A 12,073-nucleotide genomic window follows, 5' to 3' on the forward strand; every position below is an offset into this window, starting at 1 on the left:
AGAAGAAAAAGAAAAAGAAATCAATTAAATAATAAAAAGAAATTATTCCATACCTAACAACGAAAAATATTTTCCAACTTAGTTTCAAGTTTCAACATGGAAGGGGGAGGTGAGGGGTTCAAATCCTCACCTTCTCAGGGGGATGGGGTGGGGACGAGTAAGTTTCAGGAGTGGGTTTCAACTCCCACGCCCTGCAAGAGGCAGAGCAAAAGTCTGAGAGTGAGTGTAGAGTAGGCATAGAGTAAGACTGACAAAAAAAAAAATACTTAATACCAAAAAAATATGATTCCTAGAAAATATTTTCTTGAAAAATGGCTTTTTAGAAAATACTTTCAAAAATGTTATGAAGGCAGACCCAACCATGGGTAGCGTAGTTGGTGTGAGTTCTTTCCCTCATCGCAGAGGTCGAGGGTTCGAACCATCTTGTTGCTAAAGTGTCTAAAGTGGGGGGTTCTGGTGTTGGGGTCCTGGGCTAGCCTCCCTCGAGGTTTACATCTAAATAGTAGCTTGCGGTGAAGCCCGACGGTGCCACCGGGTACTGGAGGGTTGTGTGATCCCTGGTGATCTCCAGCGGTTCCTCGGTCAACAAAAAAAAAAATTCTATGAAGGCAGTCTTAATTCATGCTGCAAGCCCAATCCCTGGATTCCTTCCAATCCCTATCTGGAGACCAAGAGTGGATTAAATCCCTCGAATTTCAATTGCAAATAGAGAAAACTACAAACTTCGACCCAAGAATCCTGGCCATGTGACCCGCGCTCGACATGCTTTGCGACCAGAAACTAAGACCGAAGCGACCCGTGCCTGTGACTAATTCTTGATAAAAATGCTTTGGGTGTTTTGCAGTCAAAAGAAGGAAAACAAATATTTTCTTCTTCTTTTTCTTTATTTTCTTCCCTCTTGGCTTGTCATGTTAGATTTTTGTCTTTAATGAACTCCAGACTTTATTATCGGGGACAATAGTGCGGCAGCAGCATGGCTTCTTATGATAATCTTCATATGATGTTTTTTTTTTTTTTTTATTTGGTCGGTAATCTTCATAAGAGTACAATTTTTCCACTTTTAAAATGTCCCCAAAAAGACATAATACTCTTATGGCTTGTTTGGTAACTGATAACTTCTTAGCTATTATTGTTGAGAAATGCTTGGGTATCAGCACTGTCCCTCTTAAAAAAGAGACGGTGCCTTCCTTGCCAAGTGGATTCCCCAAAGATATTGGTTAAATTGCTTAGCCCATTTCCTTCGAAAATTAGTAAGGAAAATGTTCCTCAATGGGATGATGGTGAGATTCCTTATATGATAAAAATAAATTTAGGAAAGTGATTAAAGTGAATAACACCAATAAAATACCTATATCAATACAAGATTTATGATTTGTAATTATTCACACAATCATTAATTGAGTGACCATGATCAAAAGCTCAAATCGAGCAATCATAGGCTTGAGCTTCGTGACTCGAAAAGATCTATAGGACATGATTGTTGCAAGTTTCACCACTTGAACCCATGGTAGTTGCAAGGCTGGCTACAAGCTTAAATCTTAAAATATTTTTCCTTTTCCACATTTATTTATGGTGTACTTTTATCACTAATTTCTCCAAGTTTTCAATGATACAAATATTCCATGACAACCATACCAAGGTAAATTGTAATGAAGTGACCCTAGAGAAATAATCAAGTCCATGGCTAACCATTTGGTAAAAGAAATAAACTTTAAAAAAAAATTGAAAGTCCAATGTATCTATGTTATATGCGCATTGTGTATTTAGTATTCTTCATTTATAAATTTATAAATATAATTTATTTTATTTTGGACAATGTTCTTTGGGGAAATGGCTTTGCATTTCCCAAGTATCCTTGAGAGAATGAGCATTTTGGGAAGGGAAGTGTGTTTGGAAATCAATTTTTGTGTATGCTTTGCAAAGCTATTTCAAAGTAAAAAGAAAAATGAAAAAAAGAAAAGGGAGGAGGAGATGTAGCCGGTGATCGTGGGGGTGCGGTTGGTGGCGATGGCGCCGGTGGTGGCGGGAGGCGGTGGCGCTAGTGGTGGCGGGGAGGCGGTGGCGGTGGCGGCGGCTCGCCCGAGGTCGCCTCGGTGGCACCGACCTCGGCGACGCCCGAGTCACGCGACCCGGGCGTCGCCGAGGTCGCGCGGCCTCGAGCAACGCCGCCGAGGTCGCACGGCCACGGGCGGCGCGCCGAGGTCCAACACCTAGGCGATGCCCGAGGTCGCCGACCTCGAGCCACCTCGCCCGAGTTTGCGCGACCTCGAGCCACCTCGCCCGAGGTTGCGCGACCTCGGCGAGGCATCCCGCAGCCCGCTTGCGGCCGAGCGCCGTCAACCGCGAAACTCGGCCAACTTAGGCGGGGAAGAAGAACCGAACGAGGAAGGAAGACGGTGAAGAAGAAGAATGAAGAGTAACTCTCAGAATGCCAAAGCTGAAAGCAGCTCTACCCCAGCATTGGGCTTTCAGCCTGTGGAATGCCCACATTCCACCAAAGAGCATTCAAAAGTTTTGTCAAACACAAAAATTTTCCCCAAGGGGCTTTCGGGGCCCAAAGCCCCTTGGGAAAGTCCAACCAAACGGGGCCAATGTTCTACCATCTAAAATTTGTAGTCAATTAACTCTTGGATTTCCTTTCCTTGAATAATGTCATTAGATTTGTTTCTTACACAAATGCAAAACCATGATTTTCTGCTCCGATTGCCCATAGTAAACAAGATAAAATGGACGGCTTAGGTTGCACCGTTACTTATCAAAACGGTGCCGTCATGCAAGCACGTCCATTTCTGCTTTTTTTATTTATCTGTGAGACAAAAAAAGAATAAAAATCCATTTAATAATATCAGTTAATTTTTTATTTTATTTTTGGTGATAGATTTGAAATAGAATCAAGAAATAAAATAAAGTTATCTTTTTATTCGCAGGAATAATTTAAAAATCAAGCAATTTTTTTCTTTTTCTTTTTCTTTTTTCTTCCTCTTCTAGCCGGCGGCCTTGCCGGAGGGCTGGGCGAGCTCAGCTTTGCGGTGTCCAATGACAGACCATTTCACTTCTCTCTTCCCCTTGCGATTGTAATGCTCGGACCGACGATGCAGTGGACCAGCTTTCAGAATGAAATTTGAGTACGTGGTTTACGAAAGAGACCCCCACCCATCATCGATCTAACTGCAATAACTCACCCAGGTCCGGCGACGAAGAGGCTCTTCTGGCTTCTTATCTTTTCTGCCGTCGGTGGAAACGTCCCGTTCTAGTTTTTAGCATGCATTGCAAACGTGCTGTCCAGACCAAGCTCAAGAAAGTTCCATGTAATCAACGTGGTGCGTATGTGACGCTAAATAAACGTGAGACCTCACTCCGGAAACACCTCGTCGAGCTTACACAGAACCGAGCTAAGCAACAGATTTATCAGCTACTCTGCGTATTCATCTGTCTTCTGAGCACTGTCATGAGCCTGACCCGTTCGCCATTTCGCTATCCCACACGTGGTGGTCCCCTATTTTGGCCCTTATTCTTTCCCAAGGGCCAAGAGTCCTTCCATAAAGCTCCAAGCTGGGCCTCGCCATATCCATCGGCTGCCTGAACTCTCTCGTCTCTCTCTCTCTACATTCTTCAGCATTGGCGCCGAAAATGCCTGAAAACACCCACGCCAAGAACATGAGGCGAAAGCTCTTCTTTGCCATCTTTGCATCCTTCTTCCTCCTTGCTCTCGCCATCGATGACAACCGCCACCGGGAAGCTCCGTCCCTCGTCAAGTCCTCCTGCAGCTCCACCCTGTACCCCGACCTCTGCCTCTCTCAGCTCACCTCCTCGCCGTCTTTGACCTCCGACGCCGTGAAGACCCCCAAGGACGTCGTCGTGCTGGCCCTGAACCTGACCATCACCTCCGTCCAGCACAACTATTTCACCATCAAGAAGGTGGCGGCGACGCGAAGTGGGCTGACGGTGAGGGAGAGGACGGCGCTCCACGACTGCCTGGAGATGGTGGACGAGACCCTCGATGAGGTCCGCGAGACCCTGGCGGATCTACTGGCGTACCCGAACGGGGGCAGCAAGTCGGTGTCGGAGCTCGCTGAAGACATGAAGACGCTGCTCAGCGCCGCCATGACGAACCAGGAGTCGTGCCTCGACGGCTTCTCGCACGATTCCGCCGACAAGAAGGTGAGATGGGTGTCAAAATATAAATTTGGGAACATCACATCGGTACCATAAACCCTCGTTCTTCGCTCGCAGGTCAGAGAGGCCCTGTTGGGCGGCCAGATGCACGTCTTCCACTTGTGCAGCCACGCGCTGGCCATGGTCAAGAACATCACCGACGCCGATGCGGCGAACAAGCGGCTCCCCTCCTCGAACAGGCGCTTGAAGGAGGAGATAAAGGAGGAGGGGCAGGAACCGATACAGTGGCCGCAGTGGCTGTCGGCGGGGGACAGGCGGCTGCTCCAATCGACCACGGTGACGCCAGACGTGACGGTGGCGGCGGACGGGAGCGGGGACTACCGGACAGTGTCGGAGGCGGTGGAGGCGGCACCGGAGAGGAGCGAGAGGAGGTACGTTATAAAGATAAAGGCAGGGGTGTACAGGGAAAACGTGGAGGTCACGAGTAGGAAAACCAACCTGATGTTCGTGGGAGACGGGAGGACCACCACCATCATCACCGGGAGCAGGAACGTTGTGGACGGCAGCACCACATTCAACTCCGCAACTGTTGGTAAGCGGGTCCCCCCCCCGGTTTTTCCTCTGCTCCATCTTTTCTAAAATTAATCCATCTTGTCTCCTTCCATAGTTGTCTCTTCTTTGCAAAATTCCAAGGGAAAAGTATAAAAAAATCTTAAATCTATTGTATTGATATTAATTTAGTCCTAAAACTTTTAATCAGACCAATATAGTCCTAAATATTTTTGCATTAATATCAATTTAGTCTATCCGGACAATTTAGACTAGAAATTGTTGAAGTGAATGCTAATAATCCTATATGGCATGACTAACGTTAACGTTAACATATTTAATAATTTTTAAATATTTTTCAGAATTTTTTAATTATTTTTTGTCTTTTCTTTTCTTTCTTTTTATGTACACTGTTGACAGGCAAAGTCACTGGCCATGGGCGAGGGCGTTGGCCCTCACTCGATTCCAAGCCAGGATCGAAACCCTAGCCCGTTGGCCAATGAGGGTGTGGAGGCCCTCGCTTGTAGCAAGCGAGGGCATCGCCCAAATCCAAGTGAGGGCCTTTGTGCCATGACTAGCGAGGGCACAGAGGTCCTTGCCCATGGCTAGTAAAAATTGCAATATCCTTGCTTGTTTGGGGGACCGACACCCTCGCCTGTGGTCGACGAGGGCGTGGTGGCCCTCGCCAATGGCCGAAGCGGGCATAGAGGCCCTCGCCCAGACTAGCTTGTGATTGATGATGGTTGGTTGGTGACCTCACTAGCCAAAGGGTGAAGGAAAAAAAAAAAAAGACAATAGAAAAATATTTAAAAGTTTTGAAAAAAAAAAAATTATAAAAAAAAATTCCACGTTAGCATCAGTCATGTTATGCAGGATCACCGAAGTCCATGTCAATGATTTACGTCATAAATTAATCAAATGGATCGGGTATCAATACAAAAATATTTAGGACTAAATTTGTCTATTTGAAAAATTTATGATTGAATTATTACCAATGCAATAGATTTATAACTTTTTTGGTACTTTTCCCTAATTTTGATGGCTAGATCTCACTTGATTAAACAAAAGGAAAAAAAAATGGAAGATATATACTGCGGAAACCTCCAAAAAGATCTCAGATGCTGTTTCCAAATTTCCCAAATTAGAAAGAAAGAAAGAAAGCCGGAAACAAGAAAAAGTGCATTTGAATAATTTAGGGTGAAAACTACCAAGATCTCGACAACGGGTCCCTTTCGGATCTTTGATTGGATCTGAAACTTTTGCACGGGATTGAACGTGGAGTGTTTTATGTATAAAAAAAAAAAAAAAAAAAAAGCGTCATGCCTAGGAAAAGATTTGGGCTTTGTCGGGTTGATTACTGTGAATTAGTGTCTAATCACGGGCACGTGCCGATGCGCTTGCAGCTGTAGTCGGGGAAGGGTTCTTGGCCAGGGACATAACCTTCGAGAACACCGCCGGCCCGTCGAAGCACCAGGCGGTGGCGCTCCGCGTCAATTCCGACTTCTCCGCCTTCTACCGGTGCTGCATGCTGGCCTACCAGGACACCCTCTACGTGCACTCCCTCCGCCAGTTCTACTTCGGCTGCTTCATCGCGGGCACCGTCGACTTCATCTTCGGGAACGCGGCCGCCGTGCTCCAGGACTGCGACATCCACGCGCGCCGCCCCAACCCGAGCCAGCGCAACATGGTCACCGCCCAGGGCCGCGACGACCCCAACCAGAACACGGGTACGTTTTCCCCAAAACCTCCACAGCCGGCAATAGTTTCGGAACTTCGCCGTTTCAGAACCAATCTGTTTGTTCGACAGGTATAGTGATCCAAAGGTGCAGGATCGGCGCAACATCAGATCTCTTGGAAGCGAAAGATAGCTTCGAAAGCTACCTGGGGAGGCCATGGAAGATGTACTCGAGGACCGTGATAATGCAGACCGTGATAAGCGACATTATCCACCCCGCGGGCTGGTACCGGTGGGACGGCGACTTCGCCCTCGACACCCTGTATTACGCGGAGCATGCAAACACCGGGGATGGGGCGGACACCGCAAACCGGGTCACCTGGAAGGGCTACAGGGTGATTTCGGCTTCTGAGGCTCAAGCCTTCACTGTCGATCCGTTCATCACTGGGGGCAGTTGGTTGGATTCCACGGGGTTTCCCTACTATCCTGGTCTCTGAAAATGATCGGAGCATCTAATCATACGGCGACAACAATGAATAAAGAAATTGTAAAATAATTATGGCCCCCATGATGTTAGTAAATAATGGATTAATAAATATTTCAGTGCTAAAAACGTATTGGCTATGAAAAGGATGCAAAAAAATAATTTCATGGAGAGGTTTCTCTCTTATGAAGAGGTGCGACTCTTACGAAATAAAAAAGTACTTTGATGGAAGGCACCTATTGATAACTTGTATAAAAGCTATTAGTATTATTACAGTTTAATGTATGTATATCATAGCATCACCCAAAGGAGAATTATGATGTAGATGTATTGTTTAATTTGAATATGATTATATGGTATTCTTCAAGATATTAATGTATGAGTATTTTCTTGCATATTTACAGTGTCGGTACCTATTTCTCTTCATTTACACGCTTTGTCTATTACTTTTTCAATGGAATGAATCTTATTGGAAATAACAAGTCCAATTTCACTTAGGTGTCTTGGATTTTGAATTAGCACTTCAAGTTGAGAAACTATATGCTATTACTAATGAGAATAGCTAAGATGAAAAGTTTTTCCATAAAATTTGGGAAAGATTGAACAGATTAAGTCTAATGTTCATGCGAATAATAGTTACAAATAACTTAAGGACTACTTTTCCCAAAACTGATGGTGCTTAGGAATTTATGAAATTTTTGAAAGAGCGTTTTCAGATTGTTAATAAGTCATTTGCTAGTACACTGATAATAACCTTGACCACCATGATGTATGATGGTTTCACATACCATTATTTAGTATGTACTTGAGATGACTTAACAGCGAAATTAAGGATTTTAGGAATGAATGTGGATGGGTACTTTTTAGTACAGTTCATACCTAATTCCTTCGTTATGAATAATATTGGTCATTTCTATATGAATCACAACATTGTAAAGAATAAGTGGAATGTAAATGAATTAGCTAGTATCCTTGTTCAAGAGGAAACAATGATAAATAATCAAAAGGCTTATTTTGTTCATCTCTTAAGTCATCAAGAAGTTGAAAAAAATTCTAAAAGGAAATATGGAAGAAGCAAGAATAAAGGATTACACAACCTAAGTGATTCTTCTAAGGCTTCTCAAATCCACAAGAAGAAGCAACATCTTATTAAGTGTCACTTGAAGCATAAAGATTGGTTTGAAAAGGTAGGTACGTCTTGTGCTTTAATATATTTTGAATCAAAATTTAGTGAAATTCCTCATAATATAGTGGATTGATTCTAGTGATGTTACATATGTGTTAAATACGATGCAAGAGTTTCTTACGATCTAAACCATAACGACAAATGAAAGCTATGTAATCACAGGGAATATAAACAAATCTTCAGTTGAAGGCATTGACACTTATCATTTGATCCTAAATATTGAACATGATTTGGATTTATTTCGAATACTTTATGTACTTACATTATCCCGCAATTTAGTTTCTTTACCAAAACTTGATATATTGGGATTTTCTTTAAGTTTGGTTCCGAAACTTTCAATTTATTTAAGAAGAAAAATCTTATTGGAACTGAAATTTTATGTAATGGTCTCTATAAGTTTAAATTCGATAATACTTTTGTTGAGACTTTAATGAGGTTGCATCATAATATTGGCACTAAACGTTGTTTAGTCAATGAGAATTTTGCTTATTTGTGGCATAAATGTTTAGTTCATATATCCAAAGAAATAATGTGACGATTAATGAAGAATGAAATTCTTCTGAATATGGATTTTTCTGACATTGGAGTGTATATTGATTGTATTAAAGATAAACAAACAAAACATACTAAGAAATGTGCCACAAGATGAACTAAGCTTCTTGAAATATATGGTCCATTTGATTTTCCATCTTTTGGTGGAGAAAGTTATTGTATCGCCTTTATATTTATCTATTGCATAATAAATCTCAATTAGTAACTGCGATTGAGGTGTATATTATAGAAGCTAAGAGGCAATTAGATAATAAGGAGAAAATAATAAGATTGAATAGAGATGGTGAATATTATAAAATCGATGATGATGAATCGGGAAAATATCTAGGTCTATTTGCTAAATTATTTTAAACACATGGTAGTTATGCTCAATGCATAATGCCAGGGACACCACAACGAAATTGTCTAGCGGAAAGGCGTAATCAAACTTTAATAGAAATTGTTTATCCTTATGAATATAAGCATTAAAGACTTCTACACATTTATTAAATAGGATCATAGTAAGATAGTTTCAAATTCTCCATTTGAGTTGCGGACAAAAAGGAAACCTAATTTACAACATCTGCATATTTGGGGTTGTGCAACTGAAGTGAATCGTTGCAGAAAGATCATTCTACAAATGCTCGAATGGTGCGAATTGCAAACCTCGACCTCCAAACGAATCTGTGATTGGCAACCTTGGTATGAATTTGACCTGGTTACGAACTCGTGTCTACCAACCAACATTATAGACACCACGAGTGAAAGAATTCGCTATCTTGCTCAATAAGTTGAATCGACCGCCACAATGGAACCTTGATAAGATCAAGTCCTCAAAAGAACAGTAGAAGATAGCCTCTCAATTTTTATTCCCTCAAAATAAAAATGTCCCTCTCCAAAGAAATTCAGCCAGTCCTTAATATAGGCTTTTTAGCCATCGCACAAACCCTAAAACCAATCCTAGAGGGCCAAACCAGCCCCCAAAACCCTAATTTAGTTTGGTTACAATTTAAGAAATATAATGCTTCATATTCTAGAATATGCCTAAACAAGAAGATAATTTTATTTACTTGATCAAATATTTGGTAACCAGATAATCAAATTGTGCCAAGATTTCCAAAATTCTTCAAGATTTGATCCAAGATCATCTTCACGCCAAAGATCATGCCAAGATTTCCAAGATTCTTCAAGATTCAATCCAAGGTCATCTCCATGCCAAAGATCACAAACCATGATGCCAATAGCTTGCCTGAATTGTTTGGCCCACGCTCGAGTGATTAAACCAATCGGAATAGACAATGGTTCCCTAGCACCTCCTCCTCAATATGGCCTGATATCCACATTAGCAACAAAAGTAAGAATTTACAATTCACATGAAAAGAAACCAAAATTAAGAACAACTGGTAGTTACTTCATTGGTTATGTAGAGAACTTCAATAAGTATAAATTTTACTGTCCATTTCATACTACAAGAATTATTGAATACGGGAACGCTAGGTTCATTGAAAATGGTGACATCAGTGGGAGTAAAAGAATACGTGATATTCGCAGTCAAGATATGAAGGTAGAAGTTCATGTACCAAAAACTTCTAAAGTTGTTATTCTTGATATTATAGTTCAACCCAACAATAATCAAGAACAACAAATTAATGATTAGACACTCCCTAATGAAAATGTCAATATTGAACCTACAGTAATTGAGTCACAAGAAATAGCATTAAGAAGATCTCAAAGAGAAACGAGGTTGGCTATTCTTGATGATTATGTAGTTTAATTGACTAAGGAATTGGAAATAATCTAAATTCATTTCTATTGGCCATGGAATGTGATGATTTTAATAAATGGTTTAATGCCATGGAAGAAAAGTTAAAATTTATGGATCAAAATCAAGTTTGGAATCTTGTTGAATTGCCTAAAGGATGTGAAAAGGTCGGGTGTAAATGAGTTTTTAAGACCAAGCACGACTCAAAATGGTGATATCGAACGGTATAAGGTTAGACTCATTGTTAAAGGTTTTACTCAAAAATGAGGCATTAGCTATAATGAGACTTTTTCACCAGTCTTCAAGAAGGATTTACTTAGAATCATTATGGCTTTAGTAGCTAATTACAATTTAGAGTTACATTAAATATATGTCAAAATCGCATTTTTTAATGAGAATTTAGAGGAAGATGTTTATATAGACAAACTCGAGGGTTTTTCAATTAAAGGAAAGGAATAGTGTGTAAATTAATATATGAATTTAAACAACCTACTCAATAACATTTTACTTTTTGTTAATGATCTTGGTTTGTTATATGAAATTAAGAAATTTCTCTCTAAGAATTTTGAAATGAAGGATATGAAAGAGGCAACTTATGGAGTAATAATATAAATATTCCATGATAGATAACAAGAATTGTTACGGTTGTCTTAGATATATTACAATAATAAATTTTAGAGAAATTCAATATGGATAAATGTTCAACAACAGTAGTTCTAATTCAAAAAAGTGACAAATTTAGCCCATGCAATGTCCGAAAAGTGAATTGGAATAAGAGCAAATGAAAAGTATTCCTTATATATCTATTATTGGGAGCTTTAGATATGCTTAAACTTGTACCAAACCATACATCAGCTTTATTGTCAGAATGTTGGGCTAGTATCAAAGTAACCTAAGATTGGATCACAAGAAAAGATGCAAAAAAAAGTTCTCAAATACTTATATGAACAAAGAATCATATGCTCACTTATAAAAGATTTGATTATCTTGAGATGATTAATATTTAGATTTATACTTAATTGGATAAGTCGATACAAGAAAATCAACATTTGATTACTTGTTCCTTTTGACCAAAAGGCCAATTTCATGAAAAAGTGCGAAGTAGATAGTTATTGCTAAATCCACTACAAAAATTGAGTTTGTGACATGCTTTGATATCATTATTCATGAATTATGGCTACGGAACTTTATTTCAAGGCCTGTAATTGTTGACGGTATTACTAAGCTGTTGAAAATTTATTATGATTACTCTACAGCAATTTTCTTCTATAAAAATGACAAGTATTCTAAGGTGTTAAACATATGGAAATTAAATGCTCTCAATTAAAGAAAAAGTTCAAAAATAGAGAATATTAATTGAGCACATTAACACTAACTTATGATAGCAGATCCCTTAACAAAAGGACTACTACCTAAAATATTTAATACACATGTGAAAAGAATGGGCATTATTTGACCTCACTAATGATTGTATTATGATTGCATTATTTAGCACTTTTAGTTCATTTATGTGTTTGCGATTTATGTTTTCTATTTAGTATACGTTATATGAAAAGATTAATGTTCATAAGGATAATCTCTAACGAAGACATTATAATTAGACTATTATTGTGCTTCTCATTTATGGATCATATTAAGTAGATAGCAATTGTTGTAATACATCGAAAAGATTATGTCAATCAACATAAAACCCCTATGACTCGCATTATTTTTATTTACTTAATTGTGATTATTATCTGATAACCAATTTAATTAAGGTTTTAGCATAAT

The 12,073-nt window shown here is 39.9% G+C and overlaps 1 protein-coding gene across 1 annotated transcript; it reads left to right on the forward strand.

Annotated features, from left to right (window-relative positions):
- Positions 1-3,564: 3,564 nt before the first annotated feature.
- On the forward strand, positions 3,565-7,195 carry LOC104436372 (pectinesterase-like). The gene is made up of 4 exons (XM_010049122.3): positions 3,565-4,161; positions 4,234-4,708; positions 6,069-6,392; positions 6,473-7,195. The coding sequence occupies exons 1-4, from the start codon at positions 3,631-3,633 to the stop codon at positions 6,835-6,837; spliced, it is 1,695 nt and encodes a 564-aa protein (XP_010047424.2). The 5' UTR covers positions 3,565-3,630; the 3' UTR covers positions 6,838-7,195.
- Positions 7,196-12,073: the final 4,878 nt, after the last annotated feature.

The sequence above is a fragment of the Eucalyptus grandis genome, chromosome 3 (genome assembly GCF_016545825.1).
Source record: "Eucalyptus grandis isolate ANBG69807.140 chromosome 3, ASM1654582v1, whole genome shotgun sequence".
In the NCBI taxonomy this organism is placed as follows: domain Eukaryota; kingdom Viridiplantae; phylum Streptophyta; class Magnoliopsida; order Myrtales; family Myrtaceae; genus Eucalyptus; species Eucalyptus grandis.